Source organism: Callionymus lyra, chromosome 10, assembly GCF_982586985.1.
Source record: "Callionymus lyra chromosome 10, fCalLyr1.hap1.1, whole genome shotgun sequence".
Lineage (NCBI taxonomy): Eukaryota > Metazoa > Chordata > Actinopteri > Syngnathiformes > Callionymidae > Callionymus > Callionymus lyra.
In genome coordinates, this window is record NC_141827.1 from 20,794,295 (window position 1) to 20,818,377 (window position 24,083).

Consider the following 24,083-nt stretch of genomic DNA (forward strand, 5'->3'; position numbering starts at 1 on the left):
GCACCAGCCCTGCAGGGTCCCTCTGACCTCTCAGCGAGTGTGTGTGTGTGCTGGACTCAGAGTGTGTGTGTGTGTTGTGATGTTTCACATTAGTTGGCCTCTTGCTCCACTCATGCATACACACACTCATACGCCGACACACACAGGAAGTGCTCTCCATTTTCTTGGTGCACTGTTGCATGAATTTACACCAAATACCACATATCGTCCCGGCAACCCAGCCCCTCCCCCCGACTAAAAGACTGATTGGCTGCTATCTTTAGAGCCGGAATAATTCACGCACGGCTAATTTCTCTCTACCGTCTCATAACTATATTTGGTCGAAGAAGTTTCAATGACGTGTTAAAGCATCTCTTCATATCCAATGTTTTTTTTGTTTCTTTATTTGAGGAGCTAATAGTTATAGGAATGATCCAAAGACATCTCACACACACTGTATGGTTTGATGCTGCCTGATTGCCACGGTGATGGATCGAGTCTGATTCCTCCTTCCAGGCTCGCCAGAGAGAAAAAATGAACGAGGAGCACAACAAGCGTTTATCAGACACTGTGGATCGTCTGCTCACCGAGTCTAATGAAAGACTGCAGCTGCATCTGAAGGAACGCATGGCTGCACTGGAGGACAAGGCAAGACTATTGTGTCACGTCAGGCACATTAATCCCATCCACGCCGTCACCGCTGACGTGTTTTATGACCAGTTTTTTTTAATTATTTTTTTTAATCCCCAGAACTCTCTAATTCAAGACCTGGAGAACTGCCAGAAGCAACTTGAAGAATTTCATCACACCAGGGTCAGTGGATCAATCGCAGAGAGGCAGAAACTGTGGCTCATTTTTACTCACCGCTTTTTTTATTTCACCTTCTAAAGATTTCTCTTTGTCCATGAAGATAAAGGCCAATATTGTTGCCCGTTTACTCTTGAACGCACCACATTTATCTCCGTTCAAACTTACAAACTTCCTGAATGACAGATGTATTAACGTTGTTTTATATAATACGTGACAGCATCACTGAATGTTTATTTGAACTTAAAACTGATTTAAATGCCAACATTTGTCTCTATTGCTAATGTTTTTAACTATTAAAATGTATTTATTTTTTGTTAAACAAAATCTTTTCATCTTATTCCTCAATTTACGGTCTTTTTTAAATGTTATCTTGTATGTGTATCTAAAAAAGGAAATCAGCATTTATAAAATCATTTAATATATTTAATTTTTTGTTTGGTTGAACAACAGCTTTTTATATTTATACTCATTTAATTGTTTACACTCTAAGACAAATTAAATTCTTATATAGATTTAAAAACATTAAAATATTTATTAATTTAAATATATTTAAATACATTTTCGTTAAACAACCGCTTTTTATCTTTATACTCAGTTTAATGTATATATTCCTAAACTTGATACTGTATGTGTAATAAAAAAAAAAACAAAACAATATTATCTAAATATATTTGTATATATTAATTCAGATACATTTAAATGCATTGGGGTTAAACAGTAGCTTTTTATCTTTATTTTCAATTAACTGTATATATTCTTGATTTTTATCTTGTATGTGTATCTTAATAGAGCAATTAACATTTTTATATTGAATTTAAATGTGTTTACAACACTGTCAATAAAAGTTTCTGATTCTAAATACTGTATATTTTAATACATTCTTGGTTACACAACATTTTCTTTGTCATTTTACTCTTGATTTGTATCATGTACGGGTGTATCTAAAAAAATAAATCAACATTTCTATATTAATTGAAATACTTTTATATATATTTATTTAGATATGTTAACACAAATTTTTGGTTGAACAAAAGACTTTCATCTTTATACTCAATTTACTCTTAATATTTTTAACCCTTGTGTTATCTCGGGGTCAAGGTGAATGACCTCCATGGCTTCCAGAAATACATATGCAGTGGTGGAGGTCGTTCACCTTTACCCAGAGATAGCACAAGGAATAAACCAAACACTTTTGTTTTCAGGCCATCGGGTCAACTTGACTCTGAGATAACAAGGGTTGATGATGATTTTTCCAAAAAAAATAATTCAGCATGTATTTATTAATTTAAATTAAAAAAAATTACTATCTTTCCATATAATTTTTTAACCACTGAGCAAAACAAAGAGTATAAACGTACAAGAAAACTTTTAGTAACTTCTTCATCTTTCTATTAATCAGGAACGATTGATCGGAGAGATAGAAAAGCTGCGGAATGAGATCGACCACCTGAAACGTCGCAGTGGAGTTTTCGGCGACGGAACTCACCCGCGGTAAGATCACCTCTCGGCGTTTGCTCGGACCTCACAATAACAATAACTCTCTTGAGTGTGACGCAGGTCTCACCTGGGAAGCGCCAGCGACCTCCGCTACTCGGTGGTGGAAGGTCAGGACGGCCACTACAGCACAACCGTGATCCGACGAGCACAGAAGGGTCGACTCACGGCGCTGAGGGACGACCCCAACAAGGTGTGGGGACCATGTACCTATGGAAGAAAAAACACATGCTATGACTGGATGACACGTCGATGTATCGCGGGCTTTACATTTTAAGTTGATCCGGGCTAACAACGGCTGTTTGGTCCTCATGACTAACGTTCCATCCTCCACTAACCTCTCTGTATCTGTCTCCCTCACCTGCTGACATGGACATGCTGTCTGATGTAAGTTGCCTCTTCATTCACATTTCTTCTCATGACACATCTAATGAAATGACTGCTGGAATATCATTCATGTTTAACACATTTTAAAGCTTCGGTCGTGTCCAAGTGAACAGTAAACATTCAGCCCTATTTGAAAGTTTGTGTGTTTGATCGTAACGATTGGTGACAGCAACACAAATGTGCAACAATAACAATGACTTGCACTACTGTGAGACAAACAATGGATCGATCTTCAGTCCTTGACAGAATTGAAGAATTAAAGAACATGAATATCTGAGAATCTATTAGGGTGAATAATGATATATAAGGTATAATGTTTGGTCACAACTACAACGTAACTGTATTTGTGATGAGCTTCATAAATACAGGACTCTGATAAGAGTTCTTCCTGTTTTAAATTATAACTATGTATTTAAAGTGTCAAATCATAACAGAGTTATCTCTTATATAACACTGTATAAGAGAAGAAGAAAAAAAAAGGTCCCAGACAATGACAATGTGGTGAGAGAAAACATCTTTCTAACAGGCGGAAACCTTGAGCAGAACCAGGCTAAGAACCTTACTGTGTACGTAGTTGTTGCTTTTGTGTTGATAATGATGAAACCTGATTGAAGCAAAGACATTTCTACACACAGTAAGTCTCTACATACGAAGAGTAAATCTAAAAGATCATTTGACATTGAAACCTTCTCGTATTTCTGTCAGGATACAACATTTTTGATTTGTATTCTATTAGCTAATACAGGATAGTATTTAATTAACTGGTCCAAAGGTGTTTCTTGTATGCAATGAGACCTCTAAAGCAATGGTACCCAACCTTTTTTATACTCCAGAATTATATTCTCAGACCAACCTTTGGATTAAAGGATTAAAAAAACATCCTAAAGAGTTTGTTCTTCACTCATTTTCACTCGTTTAAAGGTTTATCTTGTGAGTAAACATGCCTGAAACAAACATCTTGACGTGTCAAGGGTCACAGGCTAATATTACTTCAGAAAAATACCATCTTTCACAAGACAAAACACTTGCCAGACAGTATTAAATCAATAGAACATAAACTATTTTTTTTTTTTTTAATATTCCTGTGGCCCGGTAACCAGCTTTGTGATCATGTTTATATAACATCATATTACTAATCTAATCAAGTACTAGACTACACACCTGAGACTACAGGAGAACATTACAATCGTTTTTATTTTCTTTTGTGTCCACTTATTGTACTACTTGTTGCACTTCTTCTATACAAGCATCTTGAAAAATCCCTAAATTTGATAATTTCTTGGAAAACAGTTTTGTCCAGAGTGGGACATTTATTTTCACACAAAATGTGGTGCAGTTGCAGGTTCCACAGCCAATGAGCAGGTTTTTCACAACTTGAGGAAGCCAAATTAAAATTAACCAATCAATAAAAAAAATAAGTCTTCTGTCATGGACAAACCACTTTAACTCTTATAGCTTGAGGTAGGGTTGTCAAAAATTACAATGTTTTAACTTGATACCAGAAAATATTCGATACTCAGTACCAATTTTGATACTACAAGTATTTTTAAAAAATGATCACCGTATTTAATTTTTTTTTCTTTTTATAACAAGGATGCAAAAAAATTACATCTGTTACAACGGTTGCGAAGATAAACCGCAAATAGTAAATAAGTATCGTATCCTGACACATTTACGTGTTCGTACTTTTTTGGGTTTGGATTCTTTCGACAAGCCTAGTTTGAGGTCAGTTGAAATACATTTAGAAAATGTAACCAACTATTTCAAAATTTGATCTAGTTTTGTGAACCTTCTTTATTGATTTATAATAATTTTTAAACTCATTTACACATGTATGTAAATGTATTTATAAACCAAGTATAATAGTTCTTGGAATTTTGTTCTTTGAAAGCTTTTTTTAACCTATATACACATAATGAAAAAGGGACTGTCTTTGTTGTAAATAGACGAATAAGAAAACTATCTTTTCCAAGTACTTTTCTGTCGTATTCACCTGGTGTGCTGGTGCGTCCAGGTGTGCGCTGTGTTCGAGCAGGACTACCCTTCACTGCGCGGCAGCGTCAGTCACCTCCTGGGCAGCGACATGGAGGCGGAGTCCGACATGGACGATGACGTCAGCTCGGCGCTGCTGTCCCCCAGCGGTCAGTCGGACGCTCAGACTCTGGCTCTGATGCTGCAGGAGCAGCTGGACGCCATCAATGAAGAGATCAGGTGACAGGACGCAGACACTCCTGGTTACACACCAGATGAGATGTGGGTCAGTGCTGCAGATACACAAGATAAAGATAGAAGAAGACGTTGAAATGAGAATGAAATTCGACAAAGAACATCTTTATAATCAAGAAATATTCCTGTATTTTCATGAATCCTATTAGTACTACTATTTAGACTCCATTTTCTGAATGAAACTTTATTTATGAACTTTAATATAATAACTATATATAAGTAAGTAAGAAAGTAAGTAATTTTTATTTGTATAGCGCTTTTCCAGACTAGGGTCAGAAAGCGCTTAAACAATCAAAACAATATATAACTTTATTATTAAATAGCTGTTAAACTTGATGCAGCCAAATTGATATTAATTAATCAACATAAAAATAATTTAAATATGAAGCAGCTAAAATATAAATCAATGAAATAAAAATAAAAGTAAACCAGTAAATACAGTTTAAAGAAAGAGTGATTAAAAAACATCTTTTTAAAAAAAAAAACAACCTCCATTAATATGACAAACATGGTTATTTCATGTGTGTTCACTTGGTTGAGTTATATTTTTATTTATCTCTCAGTTTAAGTGGGTGATGCAATGACCGAGGGCGAAGGAGGAGAAGAAGCGGGAAGAGGGGGATGACCCGACTTGTTCCCTCTTTTGAAGGGTCAATGCATCACGTCAACTTGCCTGCTCGTCGTTTTGGGAACAGGCTTCTTGCCAGATGCAATTTACAAATTACATTTTGCCAGACGTGGACTGGGAATCAACCCATTTTGTTGGGTTTCGGAAAAAAAAAAAGTGACTCATAGCGACGAGAACAGATCTTATCTCTAGCCAGCAGACATCAAGATAAGAAACAGGGGAAGACGGAGAAGGTCTGGGAGAATTCTTTGGATCCTGGTCAAAGCCTATTCATAATAAAATCCCATTTTTTATATATTATATATTGTGAATAAAATATGAAAGTAAATCTATTTATTTTATTGAATAATTTTAAAATGTTCCTTTATCTTATTTCTGTCAAATCCTTTGTTTCACCAAATTAATCTGATTTAATATAAATGTTCATCTTATATTCAGTGCTATTTGGTACATATTTCACCAACTTTTCATTGTTTAACCTTTTTAAAACGTTATATATTTTCATGTTCTTTTGAGAATCATTAGTTAACGAGACATACGTTTTATTTTATTCATCTCATTTTATTACAGTTCATTTTGATTTATATGTTCAATATAAAACATTGTCAAATTATCACTTTAGTTTACTCATCTTGTCACTTACCTTATCCTATTTTTTTTATTGTAGTTAATTTCACTTGTTCAATGTAAAATATTGACAAATTAGAACCTTCAATTTTCACTTAAGCCCACTTTAGTTTACATATCATATTCAATGGGATTCATCTTATTCTATTTTATATTGTATTTCCAAAACACCACAAAACCTTAAACGTTTTCTGATTCTGAACACACCCAACATGAGCCCAGGGTTGAGCAGACTGTCGTGTTGCAGGATGATCCAGGTGGAGAGAGAGTCGGCCGACCTGCGCTCGGACGAGATCGAGTCTCGGGTGAACAGCGGCAGCATGGACGGGCTGAACGTGACCCTTCGACCCCGAGCCCTCCCCACCTCTGCCACCGCACAATCCCTGGCATCCTCGTCCTCCCCCCCCACCAGCGGCCACTCGACGCCCAAACACCACTCACGCAACGCCAGCCACCACCTGGGCATCATGACTCTGGTCAGACTCACAAACGTCTCCACCCCAGCAGTTCCGATAGTAAACTTTCATTTGTTTCAAAACAGCCGAGCGACTTGAGGAAACATCGCAGGAAAGTCGCGGTGGGTTTTTTACTTGTCCGTCGTATCTGATCTCTCAGGGGTCATGGCAACACTCACCTCACGTGTGCTTCTTCTAGTCGCCGGTGGAGGTTGACAAAGCGACGATCAAGTGTGAGACGTCGCCTCCGTCCTCGCCGCGCAGTTTAAGACTGGAAACAAACTTTGCTCAGTTCACAGGAAGCCTGGAAGATGGACGCGGGTAAGAAACTATTGACTCAAAATCTTTTATATTTAGCACAGAATTATTGAAGATAGTGCATCAAGATACAAGTAGCCATTATGTTATTTAAATTGTGGAGATTGTTAGGAGTATTATAGAAGATATTGAGAAGCATCTTTGTCTCCTGTGCAGGTGAATCTGGACTTTGTTCTGCAGATTTTTATGTTGGACATTTGATGAGTGATGGACATTAAAGTCATACTATTTGCATCACGGTGTCAATGAGGCACCATCAACAAATACTCATTTTTGCAACAATGACAAATATAAACAAGAAGTCTAGTTTTAAATCATTTTTTACTTAAGCTTACACAAAACACACAGTAACTTTACATCTTGAAGTTTCACACGTTGATTAATTCTTATTTTATTTAACTATATATATTGTTTCATTTATCAAAACTTAAAACTCAAAAGACCCAGAGAAAATACAAAATAAACCCCATATTACAAGTTCACACAATGCCTCGTAAATCACAAGAATAATTAGCTTTTACTATAAATCAATTTAATATCTTCAATATTTCTGATTTGATTTCTGATTCTGATCATTTTTATTTATTTTTATTTATGTAGTTTTCTGTATGCGATTTGCTGAGTAAGATATGAGGATTTGGATGTTCGTTATTTTTAAAAATATATACATGAATGATAAATGTATGCTTCAATTTGAAAGTTAGAGTATCATAATCTACACGTTACTAACTAAGTTTAAATAGCCAACTTGTAAATAATTAACCCAAATTAAAACGTTTTTTTTAAGAGTTAAATAAAGAGCATCATAAAACGAACAAATACCTTATTGGCTTCTTCTCTTGAAACAAGGTTGAAAACATTCGAAATTAAATTTCCTTTGAGTCAGTTCGTTGTAAAAGCTTTGCAAACAGAACAGTCCGTTCGATTAAACCGTCCCAGCGGAAGCAGAAAGAAAAAATAAGGTTCCTAGTATAAAGTAAACTAGAAAATACACACATATTTTAATTCTTATTTAATGTGAGCTATCTTTATCTTTCGTTTTTCTCACTGTAAAAGATGTGTAATCTTTATAATGAACTGTTATTTTTAGGCTTAAAAAATCTATGTCTGTGTGTGTGTTTTAATCTTACGGTTTATTTTGACAATCATATATTTTTTTACTCGATTTACTTGAGTAACATTGTCTTTTCCTCTTTCCATTAGTCCTATTCATTTTCCCTCAGAATGAATTCTCAAAATATATAAAAAATGTAAATTTTTTAAACAGTTTTACTTTATTTATTAATTTCCTATAGATCTATTATTTGAAATGTATATTGGATGAAATATTACCTAATAAATAACAATTGTAGCATTGACGTAGCACATACTGTGGTACATAAGGGAATTAACATCTGTACATGTACAAAATACATATTTAAGTCTGGGCACTTTTCACAGCAAGCAGAAAAAAGGCATCAAATCATCAATCGGACGTTTGTTTGGCAAGAAGGAGAAAGGGCGACTGGAGCAGACACTGGTCAGGGAAGGGCAGCCTCTGCAGGTGTTAACAGGTCAGACATCAGGTAAGTCATCACTCTCACACACACACACACACATGTGGTTTGAAGTCAAGAAGAGTAAGTGCAGTTGTGTGTTACAGATTTGGAAATGAACATCGGTGACACGATGACTCTGGGTAAACTGGGCACCCAGGCTGAGAGGGATCGCCGGATGAAGAAAAAGTAAAATCCTCTGTCTGCATAAGAAAGACAGATGAGTCACTGACCCATTTTCCTTTGCTCATCCTGTTTTTTTTTTTACTTTCCTGTAAGACATGAGCTGCTAGAGGAGGCGAGGAAAAGAGGCCTGCCTTTTGCCCAGTGGGACGGTCCCACCGTCGTGTCCTGGCTTGAGGTAATCTCTTGTTCCCGTATTGGCAAGAATCCTGTATCAAGATACAATGATACAAAATATTGTGATATCATACAAGGATATATTGGTAGTATTGTCGAGAACTTGACTCCGGTGTTGCAGGATTTACAGACCACATGACTCATGACAAAGATTTAACTTTATTTGTTTAAAAACCTAAATGTGTCTAAACATCAGCTTTAAAAGTTGCTGGAGTCGACTGTATCCTCTTGTCCTCAGTCATCGCGGGGATCTCCCAGGATATCAATGTTCAGAGAACGTAATGACTTCATCCATTAAAACATTTTATTTTACACACACATTATTGAACTATAAACCCTACAAATTATGGTCACAAATAAAATATGATTGACAAAAATTGAATAAATAAATAAAATATAATTATTGATACAGTGTTTTCAGATATCCTTACAGTGTCGTGGAAATAAATGATGTTTAAGGAAGCTCCACACAAGACACACAAACACACACCGCACCAAAGAATAATACATCAATCATTTCTACAAAAATGGGGTTGATATTATTTAAACCTCGACTCACTTTATCCGTTTATTAAATTGAATTTTAATCTTGTTTTTTCTTCACCAGCTGTGGGTCGGGATGCCAGCCTGGTACGTGGCCGCCTGTCGCGCCAACGTGAAGAGCGGAGCCATCATGTCCGCGCTGTCCGACACCGAGATCCAGCGCGAGATCGGCATCAGCAACCCGCTGCATCGACTCAAGCTACGCCTGGCCATCCAGGAGATGGTGTCGCTCACCAGCCCCTCGGCTCCGCTCACATCCAGAACGGTAGGAAACCATCACAGTCAGGAGCAGATATTTTATATCTTAAATGATGATTTTGAATACAATGATTATGGTCCTGGGAAAGAGCTTATGTAAGAAAAAATATCCAAAAATGAATGGAACATGATTTAATATCATGTAACATATTCGAACAAACCAATAATCAAATAGTCTTTGTTATTATTTATCAGTTCTGTCTTTAAATCTTTAGTCAACAATTACAAAAGTAGAAGTTTAGTTTTAATGCTTTTACAACCTGAAATTAAAAACTTGATCATTTTTGCTCATTTATTCTAAATTAATATACAATATGCATACATGGAAATCGGAGTATTAAAAAATAATTATTGCGGTTTATAAATACTAAATAATAAGGAAGCTACAAACTATTTTGTATGATCATCCTTTTTTTAGTTTGAACTTTTACTATAATTAAGATCCTTATCATAAAACAAGATCATTAATCTTATTTATGTTATTAACTAATATTCACATTTAAACATTTTAATTAAAATAATACAAACTTCAGTACTATTTTTATTTTATTTTTAGAGTTTTTTTGTAATGTTATGCTTAGTTTAAAAAGATATATCTATAATATTACTTGTTTGGGGAAAAAAATGATATACATTATAATAGGTCTGTGTAAACTATTTACAAAGAATAACAATATTAAACTGTAATTTATTAAATTATATATATATATTAATTGATCTTTATATTACACCAGGTTGTTATGCAGTATATAATGACGTCAAAACTTGACTGTCCACCTCCGGTCTAGTGTATCAACCGGTCAATGAAAAAATTTATCGTCTCAATTTTCTATATAAATGAAGTATTTTATTTTCCCTAGATGCATATAAAAAGTATTTTACGAAATAACACTATAACGGAGCTACTAATTATTATTGTTTGGTCACAAAAAACATGTTTATTGAGTATAATTTCAGCCTTTTTTGTGGATGTATTTCAAGGATCGAGACAAAGACACAAATAAACTACCATGTATGTACAGTATATATCACCTTTAATATTCCTTATATAGTTAATAAAATGTAATATATCAGGTTGTTAAAATAATAAAACAAAAAATAAATTGTAACCTCACTGAGTATAGGAGAAAATTAAAGGTAAATCAAAATCAAAGAGTTTCAGCGCCAACTTGTCTGCACCCTGCAGCCGGGGTTGCGAGCTCAATCCCTGTGTCAGGACCACCGTAGACATGTGATTCAAGCCCACCGCTGGCTTCTGTTGTGTTGCCATGAACTGCATGAGGCTCTGTGTGACGATGACACATAAGTAGCAACACGTACGTTAGCTCGCAGCTACCTGCCTGAAATACACTCCCTCCCTTGGCATCGTTCAACATGTTTGTCTGTGTGAGTTAGTGTGAGTGTGCGTGCGCCTGCGGGGCTCAGCATGTGTTAAACAAGATACACTGGGTGTGTTTTTTGTGTGTTTGTTTCTGTGCCCGGATGTGTTCTCGTCCTCTGAACAGTCCTCCGGAAATGTGTGGGTGACTCACGAAGAGATGGAGAACCTGGCGTCATCCAGCAAAGCGGTCAGTACCATCTGGGTGCTCCCCTCCTCTCACACACACCCGTCCCCCCCGTCACCACACACACACTCACGGGAGTTCCCCCCCTCATGTACCCACAATACCACACACTAACTTCTTTTGACTTGCACGTGGGTGTTTGGGTCCTGTGGTCACCTGACGTGTGTTACACAAACTCTTAGATGATATAGCAGGAAACACTTGATGTGTGCCTTTTGTGTTTGTGTGTTTTTCTTATGATTGTGTGTATTTCTCCACCATGCTGCCACACAGGTGAATGAGGAGGGCAGCTGGGCTCAGGTGAGACCGGAAAGTTGTACCATTTGTCTCTGTGGGGGCGTCCCTGGAGTGGGAAGTAAAGCAGAGGGAGACGAAAATTAAATGTAAAACAAAGTAAAGCTTAGAGATCATGAAGTTCAAGTAGAAATAATCATAGAACATGTAGGTAAAATATATTTTCAACAACTCTATTTTGTGTTTATTATTGTATTAACTGTAAATACAACTCGCTGAACGACTACTAATTAAGTTTTTTTCATTTTTATGAAAAGTTCTTGTCCTTCAAATAATTTGAGTAGTATAATAATATAGTAGTAGTAATAGTAATAATAGTATTTTAAATCTGTTTGTTTGTTTTTTACTGAAAGGTTTATAAAAGAAAATCAGACCACCCCTGGTCTAGGGTAGCCACCTGTCCAGGGAAGAAACTAGATCGTCTTTGTTGTGTATGTAAATAAAGAAAAGTTCTAGATGCATATATAACAAACAGTACATACATACTTAAATTGAATTTATAGAATAAAACTAAATGGAGCTTTAAATGATTTGTGTTCAGTCACGACAAACATAATAATATTATTTAGATTTAAACTAAAAAGAAAATTGATAATCATATTTTTGTTTTATATATATAAAATCAAATTTAAAAAAGAAACTATAAAACATTTAAAAACAAAAAAATGTATATATTTATCATCTATTATATTCCTAATTTGAAAAATAAACTACATGGTAGTAACAATAAACAAAGATAGAGCGTAGATGATAAATAGATCTCATTGCATTTTATAATAAATACAGAAGGATATCTCACTAATTTCATGTCAACAACCATTTTTACATCACTAAGGATTGCAAAATATATATATATTGTTTAACATTCATCTACTGTTTAGTGAAAGTGAAGTACAATAAACATAATAATTAAGCAACATTTTAAATGAATTATCTCATTTTGTCAAGTAAATAAACTGATCCATTGTACTAGGAAAGACTATTTGTTTCCAACTCTAAGACTAGTCTTGAACACAGCACTGTGTTCATTTGAGCAACAAATGCAGTGAGTTTTAACTCTAACTGAAACATTCTTTCTTTCTTTATATATTAACTTGTTTTCTGTAGTTGTTTTCTTATACATTTTTGTGTTTATTTTGACAATAATACAATTTCATTTTATTACTATCACGTATTGAACTGTATGTTTTCAGAGAAAGATTTTCCGTTATAATATAATAAATATAATACATCTCTGCGATTTAACTCATAAAGTTGTGTGTGTGCTGTTATCTTCATGCAATCACACACCAAGCCTTCTCTCCTTCATGGAAGCAGAAAGATCTCACAACACAACGCTTCTCTTCTTTCAGACGCTGGCGTACGGCGACATGAACCACGAGTGGATCGGAAACGAGTGGCTGCCGAGCCTGGGTCTGCCTCAGTACCGCTCCTACTTCATGGAGTGTTTGGTGGACGCCCGCATGCTGGACCATCTGACCAAGAAAGACCTGCGGAGCCACCTCAAGATGGTGGACAGCTTTCACAGGTCAGGACGGAGCGGTTTGATGTATGAAATAAATACCAAATGAATATTAGAGTTGAACAGTTCTTGGAGGACAACTTCAATATAAAGATAATAAATGGGTTAATAATGGAAAATTAGTGTCTATATTTAACAAAGGACAAGAAAATAAAATAAAAGAAAGAATCATTATAATTATAATCGGAAAAATATTTTATAGAGTAGATTTTTACTTCTTTTTTTTAATTTTATTCATAAAGTAAGTCTTAGTTAGTCTTTTATTAATTGGCTAAACTTAGGTCCAGAAATCCAACAATAGAAATTCTTATATAGAAAAAACATAATTGAATAAATAAACGACTGCAGAATAGTTTGCAAATAGTCACTTTTTTCTATTTGATATTATCCATTTACTTCAGCAGTAGACTTTCAAACCCAATCTAGGAGGAATAATAATGATTAAAAAAAAGCTTAGAATATTTTTGTAGCTAATAATGTCAAATAATTGAATACATTTATTCATAAATAAATTGAAGAGAGTTAATACCAATGAATGGTTTGAGTGTGAGATCCATTAGCAATCGAGATGATAAGTGACGCAAGCGTTTTCAGGGCCAGTCTGCAGTACGGGATCATGTGCTTGAAGAGGATCAACTACGACAGGAAGGACCTGGAGCGACGGAGAGAAGACAGCCAGCATGATATGAAAGGTGCGATTAAATAGTGTTTAAGGAAAGCTCCACGCGAGGCACACAAACACACACACCCCACCGTGACGCCCTTTTGACCTTGGGTTTCTGCACATGAACTTGATTCAGCTGTTGCTCAAATCAAAATCCTGCCCTGTTTAGACACACACCGCCTGTTCCAGTTGGGAAAGCTGTCCGACAGCTGTTCTTCAAACGAACAAAGGGAGTGTGCCAGTGGGTTGACACTATGTGGACATGCACATTATCTCTTTATCCATCTCTGGAGTGTTTTTCGTGCCGCAGTTGCTGCCACTCGTCGCTGATATTCTCGGTGACGTTATACTATAATTTACAACAATTGATTTCCTGTTCTCCTCATTCAAGATGTGCTGGTCTGGACCAACGAGCAGGTCATTCACTGGGTTCAGTCCATCGGTCTGAGGGAGTACTGCGGCAATCTGCTGGAGAGCGGGGTCCACGGGGCGCTGCTGTCTCTGGACGAGACCTTCGACTACAGCAGCCTCGCTCTCATCCTGCAGATCCCCATGCAGAACACACAGGTGACGCACAAGTCGAAAGGTTATCGAAGAGTCTGGGACTCCTTTTAGAGGAAGTAATAGACGAAATAGTGAGCCATCTATAATAATAATAATAATAATAAGTATTTATATAGCATCTTTCAGACAAGTGGTCACTAAGTGCTTTTCAAAATAGAGTTAAAAGAAACCCTGTTTTTTAAATTAATGACAAAGGAACTGCCCAATAATAACAAATCATATTATAGACAAGTGAGATTCCCTTGATTTATAAAGTAGCACGTAAGAATAAAATGATTAAAATGAGATTTCAATTGATGATTCCAGTTAAAAGACAGGATCACGTAAAAAGTGTGTTTTTTTAAAGAGATAAAAACAAACCGTTCTCCTTCTCTACGACTTTGACTCGCATTAGTTTTAACCTTGAAGTACAACCAAAATCAGCATCTTTATAAGTTTTCCTTTAGTCTCCATCTTTTCTGGGTTTTCTATGGAAGATTCCAGATTTGTTTCTGGACTTCATTATTGTGTCGATGGAATTTCAATTCTTGAACACTTGTGGGTCGCGATCAGAGGTTTAAGACGGCCATAAAATAAAGTAAAAATGATCAAACGTCAATCAACTCTAGCAAGTGAAACTGTCCTTTGACCTATTTTCAGGCCAGAACCTTTTAGGTGAGACAGGTATCGAAACAAAATGGGTGCAATGGAGAAATTTAGCAAAATAATTTACTGATAATGCCTTAAAATATCCTTTAAATAGAAATAGAATCTTCACTACGTTTGCCTAAAGCTTTTGACTGGTGTGTATTTTTTTATTTCTCTTGTCACGATATAAACTAGGAAGAACCCAAGTACAGATAAGTGTAAACAGCAGACAACTCTTTCAATAAACAAACATGTTTAATAAATAACAAGTCAAAAAATACTTATCAAAGAAAACCAAGTCTCTAAATGTCCAAGAGTCCAAAAATCAAAATGTTTTATGAACTGGGGCATAAAACAGGAAAAGGAAACAACAGGGAACCTGGAAACAGAAAATAAAACAAGGAGGTGAAAACTTTCACTTATAAAGAACAAACTAAAACACAGAAGCAAGAGTGCTCAACATACCAGAAATCCAACAAGAATGATCCAAAGGAGGGAATAAGAAAACCAACTACAAATCGACGCAGGACAATCTTTGATCTGGCACACAGGTCTGGACTCAGGTGGTTGAAGTTGGTTCTTCATTGCTCATGAGGTCCAGCTGTGTGTTAGTTGACTGGAGAAGAACACAGGAAGTGAGAGAACAAAATAAAACCAAAATAAAAGTGAAAACATAACATCTCTGTGGATTTGTGATTAGACCTAAATTAAACCTAATTAATATATTAACCACACTGTTTCTATGTACTGAAAGTATTTTGCTTGTCTGAAGTTGTGTCAAGTTACTAAGGCCTAACATGGTTAATAGGTTAGCAGATAAAAAAAACAGATGAAAGGCACCTTTTTTTCATCCATTTCTCAATTTGTCGTGTAACACTGACAAGGTCATTGTTGTTAGTTACTGTCCACTTCTGGTCATGATAGTGACATGCATTAGAAGGGAGGTAGCTTTTGTGCACTGTAAGGCCAAATGGTTTATAGTTGGATTTTGACTAATAAATAGCTGTTGCATGCTACAGAAAATACTCCTGAGCTTTCAGGTCCGTAAACAGTACCCTTAAAGCAGCACTAAGTAAAATGTATCATGTTTGTTTCTGGCTCCCCCTGTTGTTAGAACAGTGTAGTTGCATTGTTTTGCATTCAGCACCACAGTCTGTATGTGCTGTAAAATTAGAAGATGTCTTTCTTTTTTCTTCCTGGAAGTTTTTATAGTATTTCAGCTTTGATCTAAATGAATGAAACTGCCGTGTCTGACCCACTACTGTAAAGAAGTTTGGTCACCTAGGCAAAAACGTCAAATACATTTTTACTTAAGGACAAATTGTTTGGTGAGTATTTGACTCTTGGGTATTTCTGTTCAGGCACGTCAGGTTCTGGAAAGGGAGTTCAACAACGTTTTAGCTCTGGGAACCGACAGACGACTGGAGGAGGTGAAGTATTGTAGAGACTCTCGGTTCTGAACTCAAGATGGAACACAGAAAACAACTGAACGATGGACTCCGCCCGCAGGGAGATGACAAGACCTTTCGGCGCTCCCCGTCGTGGAGGAAAAGGTTCCGTGCACGCGAGGGTGGTACGGGGCTCGGGATGATGGCCGGCTCCATGGAGACGCTTCCGGCCGGTTTCCGCATGCCCTCAATGTCAATCCCACCCTCGGTCCACTTGATGAACAAGAAGCAACTGCAGCCTGAAGGTTTGCTTCGCGACTCTTAACTTTCTCTGAGCTGTTTTTTATTTCTGGCCGACTCACCGCATGTTGTGTTTCTCTTGTCGTGCCGCTCCCTCACAAGCTCCGCCTCCGACGCCGCCAAGGCTCGATCCATCTGCGGTGCGGACCTACTCATGCTAACTCCTCCCTGCTTACTAACAGGAGCGTTAATGTGAACGGGTGAGTGTTGTGTTCCTCATTTGATGATGTCACTTGAATTTGAGCTCGACTCGGGGGAGCATTCCAACACACACAGGCCTGGCATGTGTAATGTAGCATAAAGATCCAAAAAGATGGATTATTTGCCTTGTTATTCCCGAATCTCTAGTAAATAACCTGATGGTAGAAGACGCCACAGACAGGGTTCAGTGTTTCGTTAATGATGTAGGACTCAACGATGACAACCTTAAAAGTGTTGCCAACTCTTCAGTAAGGAAAGTTATGATTGGTTATTCTAGGTTGACGATACATCCTCTTTTACCCGGACACTTTTTGGGGTAAGGCTTGTCCTGAGGAAATTCATAAAATTTGAAGCGTGTCATTTATCTTGTATTTACGGTAAATGAAATTAGCCATTCTCCCCTATCCTCTATAATCCCTTACGATTCACGACTAAGCCGGACACACTCTGGATCCAGAGCTGGCAGCGCTCCTCGACATGTTTTCATCTTTCCAATCCTGGCCTCTTCTCTCTTCCAGTGCATTCTCATTACCTATACGGACACATGCTTGCGGCCTTTTGAGAGTGACATGCCAAATCAGTGGAGGCGGAACCTGGTGGTGTCCCGTGGTGCGTCGTCCTCCCACCATCGGCGCCCCGTCACTGCCTCGCACCCTTCACCTCTTTTACGGACACGTGCAATACGGAGGTCGACTCTGACCTCTGAACTTTCTTTTGTGAGAGAGAGAGACGCCCAGCTGCACTCGCTGCTGTCGAGGAGACTCCCCCCTGTACCCCGTCCCACCTGGTCTACCCCCAGTGACCCCCCGTAGCCTTGTCGTGGTGTCGTGCTCCCGTTCTCCGCAAACCTTGTTCTAATCGTCTGAAAAGGGAGCGGTCGAGTTCTCCTCCTGGGGGCGCCGAGGAGGTGACAGTGAAGAGAGTGGAAGGATCGACGCGACCACTGCACATCGCCTCTCAAACGGTTATGCAAGGTATCCTGGATTATTGTACATAACAAATGAAGACATATGTTTTTTATAAAAAAGTACTATATAAATATATATATATTGGGAACATATATGGAAAAACACTATATGACTGCTGTATGAAACCCAATGCCCTGTATTCAATAGTGACTGTTCTTCTTCTCTCCCTCTATCTTTCTTTCTCTCTCACTGTGTCGGGCCTTCTCGTGTGTTTTGCTGTAAGTTTGTGATCGTTGGTGAAATGGACTCACAAGAGGCGTGTTTCTTAACGGACTCCTCACAGGTTCGCGGGTCCAAAATTTTCAGAAAAATTCTCTCTCTCCCTCCTCTTCTTTTGACGCCGCGTAGCTGGAACCTCTCTCCTCTCTTCACCTCTCGCCTTCTGTACGACACTATGTAGCCTAGACTAGAGAGAATCCTTTAATATGAAGTGTGTGTGTGCGTGGACGTCCGACTCTTCTCCGTGGGTGCATCGCGTGAACCCGGTAGCTCCTCTCTTTGAACTTGATTTGTTTCCAATTTACACTGCTGCTCAACACAAACCAATGAATTCCACTGAAAACTGCTCCGAAGTGACGGATAATCCTCTCCAGTCGTGTTCCATTCAGTTGCCGTGGAGACCAGCCATTGAGCGACGACTACTCTTGGCTTTCGAGACGCCTCATCCGACGAGAACACAGTGTGTGAGCCAGTGAGCTGCGGGATGGCTGTACAATCGAATTACTTATTTTTTAATTTAACAGGTTCTTTTTTTTTTTTTCAAGGTGTTTAAAAGGTGTAATGTGCTATGTGGCAGCTACGAGTACTGTGTCTTTATTCCAGGTGTGAAACTATGCTGACATATCAAGATTTTATTATTTGGCTATCTAAAGAAGTGTACTGTATTTATGACTCTATATAGACATAAGTAAAATTGTTTTTTAAAAATTCCTCTCCTTGAATTTTCTTTTATTACATATTGTATCATATTATCATTAAAACACAGTACAGAGGTTGATCGAGAACTTTGGTGAAATTGTCCACACGTATGAGAGTGTGTGTGAATGGTTGTCTGTCTTTGTTTGTTAGACTGGCATCCTGTCCAGGGTGTCCACTGCCTCTCGCCCTTTGATAATGGGATAGGCTCCAGTCTCCCGTGACCCTGGTAAGGGATAAAGCGGTAAAAACTTAATGAATGAATGAGTTTTGCCTGTGATTGGTTTGAAGAAGCCCCCAATGTTACCTGACGGGGCCTGAATAGTACCAGCCTGTGTATAAAAATGTATATAATATTGAGGATTAATCCCATAAAATGTTGATAAATATCCCCCCCAAAAAAATATCAACGTTCATATTATTTACAGAATGATTTTTTTTTTTTTTTTTACCTTTATTTATTATAAGACACAAGCACAAGGGCAATTTGGCTATTGAAAATAAAAATGTAAAAAAAAAAACCTCAACAACATCCCATTGTTTGGGAATTTCCAATGCTGGAGGAATTCTAGTTAAAGATACATTAATGGTGGATGTATTACAAACACAAAATCCTGATCCTGACATTTCTGACAAATACAATAACTATAGATGCTAAATAAGAAATATTTTCATTAAAAAAATACATTTAAGCTTAAAAACTGACAAATGTGATAATATATGTAGGAAATGGACAAATTTCCCAAGTAAAAATGGACATAATTAGAGTTAATAAAGATATATTGAATCAACCGTTAAAATATTCTGATGATCTCTTATTCCTTCATGGACATCAACTCAATGCCTCATTATGTTTTACGGTTAAAGGGTTGTCATTTAATTCACTCTTAGTTTGTTTTTTTTTGTTTTTAATTTCACTACTAATTTGGAGGTGGAGGGTGTTGAAGACAATAAAGAATTTATGCTCTGGATTTTGAACAAAATAAATACATCATTAAATACAACATGTCCATGAAAGATAAAAAGATTATTTTAAAATTATACCTTTTTTTTTCTTACATAAAAACATAATTTTGTGCAAATAACTTTCTCAAAAGTTAACACTTGGTGATCAAGAATAAACATTTAAAAAATATGTATCCTTAAACTCGTTTACTATTATTACTTATTACTACAATTATTTATTTATTATACATAAATCATGATATCTTATATTGACAATTGCCTATATATTTATATATATTTAGTTTTCTTCAAAATAGTCTCTCAAAATGTGCTACGTACAAAAACTGACATGAAGAAGTGGAAATAAAAATAAATAAATGTATATATTTTGAAACACAATTGTTTTACTTACATTTTCAAATGAGAACGTTGTCACAAACAAATGTTTAACTGAATGATGAAATCACCAACGAACCTAGTCAGCAAAACTGTCTCAAAACTGTCCGACTGTGACGAAGGTGCTCCACTACAATGAGTCTATCCCAGCTCACTAGGGTGAGAGCTGAGGGACACACAGTTAAGCGCACACGTCATATTGAAAATTGTCTTTTTATTTTCCAGGACTGGACAGAAAATAACTTTATTCCAAAAACATCTACAAATACACAACAATCTTAGTTATAAAAGTCAAAAATAAATTAGCAAAAAAAAAATAAAATAAAGAATACAATAAGAAAACCACTCTGTAGAAAAGGGAACGTATTTACATCACTAGCATTAGATTAAGCAGGTTCTTGGTCAAAACTGCTCTGGAACATATTGGCCCCACAAATACACTTTTTAAGCATAAAGGAACACACACAAACACAAACACCTGGGAAAGGTTTTGGAAAGATTAAATTAAGTCAGGTGGGGAAGGCAGGTTCTGTCACTCCTCTGTGGTTCTGTCTGGATCTTTTTGGAATATCGAGGCGTTCATGCAGAGTGGACATCCAGTGGGAGGACAGGAATTGTGACAGCAGACCCGTGGAGGACTTCGACTGATACTATTTACACAATTTGAGAATTTTGGGTAAGACAAAAAACTTGGGTTCCAATCAGTGTGGGGGTCTGCTGAGCGGAGCGCTCACTTGGGAATGTCCACTGGAAAGGGCACGGCGCCGTCGGCGGTGATCCCGTTCACGATGGAGGTCAGGCTCTGGAGGTTGGCGTGCTCCGGAGAGTCAGCTGCGCTCAGGAGGTCTGTGGAGAAGAACGTTCTTCAGTACGGGCTCCGAGATGTTCGACTGTCCGCAACTCACCCTCGCTGCTGTAGCTCTGAGTGCACTGGTCCGGGGTGCTGCTCCACTCGGGGCTGCTGCAGCAGGTGCTGCCTGAACTGGGCTCGCTCGACGACGACACCTGTTGCCACGGACACAAGTCGCTGTCAGTCACTCTGCGTTACCGCACGGCAAACCCCAACAGTATGACCGATAAACTAAACGTTTAGCTTAGAACCTTAAACTGTCGCTACTCACTCTGGGCTGGGTCTGGCTGGGTCGGTAGTGAAGTCCCTGCTGTCCCGTCTCTGAATCCTGCTGGTTGAGCGAGGACACCAGGGCTTGAAGTCTCTCGATGTACTGGATGGCGCTTCGCAAGATCTCCACTTTGGGCAGCCGTTGATTGGGGTTCATCAGGGTGCTTCTCTTGAGGGCGTCGAACGCCTCGTTCACCTTCTTCAGACGCCTCTTCTCTCTGAGCGTGGCGGCCCTCCGGCGGTCCATAGTCACCGTCTTGCGTTTGCAGAGCTTGCAGGCCCAGGGCAGGCACTGACCCGGGCAGTGTGGCTCGGACTCTGGCGACAAACTTGACGGAGAGGGCTTATCCTCCACTCCCGTGGTACCGACCCCGACGCCGCCCGACAGACCTCCACACAATCCCATCATGGAGTTGCGGTCCTGATAGCCTCCTTGGTCGTAGGTCCCTGGAAGGCGCGAGGGGAAGTAGCTGTCGCCTCCTTCGTAAAAGCGTTGGTCGGGGAAGAAGTACGGGTTGGTCTCGAAAAGCTCCATACTGGACGCGTCTGGGTCGGAGTTCCCTGAATTCCCTTATGAAGTGCGAACGGCCTTCGGTCCTGCTGCCTCTGTGGTGGAGTGTACGTGTGTGTCTTCGCCCTTGGTTCGGAGTTTGTGATGAGTGGAAGACGTGTGGAGAACAACTGGCGTGGAGCAACTGTAGGCTGGCATTTAAACCCCTCTGCCTGCTCCAGGATCAGCAGGTTAAATTTAGCACGAGCCCCCAGAAACCCGACACGACGTTTAGCTGTTGCTGCACATCTACACTTCACATCTCTGTTGGGCCCTGCTCTCTAGGGCTTTATTGCCCAATTGTGTGTTTGTGTACACGTGTGTGTGTGTGTGTGTGTCATTCCTCTCAATAGCTCGAGTCTCAAGAGGCTAGGCTACGACGGAGAGGACTCGGACGTGACAGAGAAAACTTTGGATCAAAGGCGTCCGTCTTAATGGGCTAATCCCAGTCTTGTGTCTCCCCTCGTGAAATCATACATAACCCCTCCTCCCTCATATATGGATTGGGGGAGATCTTGGGTGGACGGTCTGGAGACAGCTGTCACTTTGCCTGCAGCCGCTGATAAACAATGACAAGACTTTTGTTGGCGTCAAACCTTCTTCTAAGGTCTATAAGGCCGGCATAGTCCAAATTGTGTTGTTGATAAACACGGCCAAAAGTCATGTTTGAATTATGACCTTGTTACCATCGACTTCTTGATGTCACCACATTCATATCCGCTTACTTGTGATTACAGAATGATGAAAATGACCTTCTGAGCCAAGCTTAGAATGCAGACAAGCCTGAGCGCAGCACCGAGCGTTCTCCCGTTACACTCTAGGAAGTGCACTGAAGCAGGCATGCAGGGGTCCGGTCTTGGATGTCCTGACTTCTTCCAGCCGCTCGCAGTGTTATCTTAGCCACCAGGTGATAATCCTTCCAGGACATGTCTCACCACCCAATTCAACTTCTGCTGGTGAGGATCAACGCACACCGGTGGCGACACAGGACGGTGTTTTTGTGTTTGTTTCCACACCCACAGTTCTGAACTCCATCAAGAGAGGGTCTTTTGTTGGTGTAAACAAGCACTGATTTAGATGTTGTACTTTTTGTTCCTTTCAACCGTTCACTTTAAATATTGGAGGACAATACGGCTTCATTTTTTTAAAAATCACTAAATCTTTACATCCATTCTCACCCAAATATTGAAGATTCAAGACTGTTCTATAACATAACATAGCATAGAATAGCAAAGTATTGTATAGAATATGGTGATTCAACTAGCATACCATCTCTGGCCCTTCAAGCAATTTGTAATGGCCCTGGTCCTATCCACCAATAAATAATGTATATATTATCAATATATACCTATATATACTACATATCTGCAGCACTCAAAGGTTACGTTTTATGGTAGGCATGGCCTCTGAGAGCAACAAAAAGTTGACATAAAAACAGAAGATTTAATAATGAATAGACAAAAAAATACATTTACACGAATAGAATGCCCAAAACATTACCATGTACTTTTTGTTTCACAATGTCCCGTCAACAAGTAGTGTGACGTGAAGAGACATAACTGTTAGCGTCAATCCATTAGTGTTAATCTAGTGCTAATCATTTTTTATCTTTTTGTCTAAAGTCAACAGGAAATAGTAGTAGTAATAGTAGTAAAGTGGTTAAACTGCTCACTGGACAAGTCCTTCCAAAATCATGGCTCTCAGGAAATTTTTGTTGAACAGTCTTTGTCTAGAGTGTAACATACTCTGGTATCAGATACAGTGGTAGTGGGTAGTACAGTGTAAATTATTGTGTATAGTATCTTAAAGCATAGTATTATTTACGGTTGTAGATACAGGGTAAGTGCAAAGTATTTTCCTGTTTTATAATTAACAAGTTAAACACAGTGTTTTTTATAGCACAATACTGTATGCAGTAGAATTTGTAGTGAGAATAAGTGTAGTAGGAATACTAATAGCATGGAATTAATCTAAAATCAGTCTGGTGTTGCGTAATATAATAGAGCACGTAGAGTGTACTGTAGTAAAGTATAGTAAACTATAGTAATGCTAGTAGTACAACATTGTATATTATCGTTAAAGTATTGTGCAGAATAGAATGACATTGTGTAGCAAAGTGTAGTTTCAGCAAAATATTTAATTCTAGAGTGAACTATTATACATAGTTATATATAGTCGTAAAATAAAAAATGCATAAATATGATTATATATCATATTTTAAGTGACTTTACATAACATAAAAGTGCCTTTTGGTAAAAACATTCAGCCGCTATGTTCAGACCAGAGGCAGCGATCGGTCCTGCTGTCTCTTCACACCTGTTGCCATCTTTCTTTTTATCACCGTCTTCTACTTTCAGTTTTCCGAGCACAATGTCCGGCGATCGTCTGAGCACACGTGTGCGTCGCATCTACTGCTCAGGATTACAATGAATTTGATGTGGTCA

At 38.1% G+C, this 24,083-nt stretch overlaps 2 protein-coding genes across 3 annotated transcripts in view; one reads left to right on the plus strand and one right to left on the minus strand.

The window, feature by feature from the left end:
• ppfia4 (PTPRF interacting protein alpha 4) overlaps positions 1 to 18,643 on the plus strand; it is a 56,673-nt gene extending 38,030 nt beyond the window's left edge. The window contains exons 11-30 of the mRNA XM_087800245.1: positions 496 to 792; positions 2,189 to 2,280; positions 2,347 to 2,476; positions 4,706 to 4,881; positions 6,399 to 6,627; positions 6,693 to 6,728; positions 6,806 to 6,927; positions 8,365 to 8,489; positions 8,567 to 8,648; positions 8,739 to 8,820; positions 9,427 to 9,627; positions 11,126 to 11,188; positions 11,459 to 11,485; positions 12,832 to 13,007; positions 13,596 to 13,693; positions 14,057 to 14,232; positions 16,218 to 16,286; positions 16,366 to 16,549; positions 16,647 to 16,744; positions 17,264 to 18,643. Coding sequence (XP_087656371.1) covers positions 496 to 792; positions 2,189 to 2,280; positions 2,347 to 2,476; positions 4,706 to 4,881; positions 6,399 to 6,627; positions 6,693 to 6,728; positions 6,806 to 6,927; positions 8,365 to 8,489; positions 8,567 to 8,648; positions 8,739 to 8,820; positions 9,427 to 9,627; positions 11,126 to 11,188; positions 11,459 to 11,485; positions 12,832 to 13,007; positions 13,596 to 13,693; positions 14,057 to 14,232; positions 16,218 to 16,286; positions 16,366 to 16,549; positions 16,647 to 16,705 — 2,424 coding nt within the window. The 3' untranslated portion in view covers positions 16,706 to 16,744; positions 17,264 to 18,643. The remainder of the gene's footprint in view (positions 1 to 495; positions 793 to 2,188; positions 2,281 to 2,346; positions 2,477 to 4,705; positions 4,882 to 6,398; positions 6,628 to 6,692; positions 6,729 to 6,805; positions 6,928 to 8,364; positions 8,490 to 8,566; positions 8,649 to 8,738; positions 8,821 to 9,426; positions 9,628 to 11,125; positions 11,189 to 11,458; positions 11,486 to 12,831; positions 13,008 to 13,595; positions 13,694 to 14,056; positions 14,233 to 16,217; positions 16,287 to 16,365; positions 16,550 to 16,646; positions 16,745 to 17,263) is intronic.
• Positions 18,644 to 20,163: 1,520 nt separating this feature from the next.
• On the minus strand, positions 20,164 to 21,895 carry myog (myogenin). 2 transcript variants are annotated; one of them, XM_087800163.1, is made up of 4 exons: positions 21,091 to 21,895; positions 20,875 to 20,974; positions 20,704 to 20,815; positions 20,164 to 20,619 (listed from the first exon to the last, which is right to left on the minus strand). In XM_087800163.1, the coding sequence occupies exons 1-4, from the start codon at positions 21,622 to 21,624 to the stop codon at positions 20,502 to 20,504; spliced, it is 864 nt and encodes a 287-aa protein (XP_087656289.1). In that variant the 5' UTR covers positions 21,625 to 21,895; the 3' UTR covers positions 20,164 to 20,501. The 2 variants fall into 2 exon arrangements, with proteins under 2 accessions (XP_087656289.1, XP_087656290.1); XM_087800164.1 differs by having other exon boundaries at positions 20,568 to 20,815; positions 21,091 to 21,891.
• Between the last annotated feature and the right edge of the window lie 2,188 nt (positions 21,896 to 24,083).

Bases quoted from the DNA above. Each gene is read 5' to 3' on its own strand.
- myog (XM_087800163.1), bottom strand. From the start codon at position 21,624: ATGGAGCTTTTCGAGACCAACCCGTACTTCTTCCCCGACCAACGCTTT. The intron at 20,975-21,090 runs GTGAGTAGCGAC...CCGTGGCAACAG, and splicing joins CCAGCCAGACCCAGCCCAGA to GTGTCGTCGTCGAGCGAGCC. The intron at 20,620-20,703 runs GTGAGCGCTCCG...TTGTGTAAATAG, and splicing joins TTTCCAGTGGACATTCCCAA to TATCAGTCGAAGTCCTCCAC.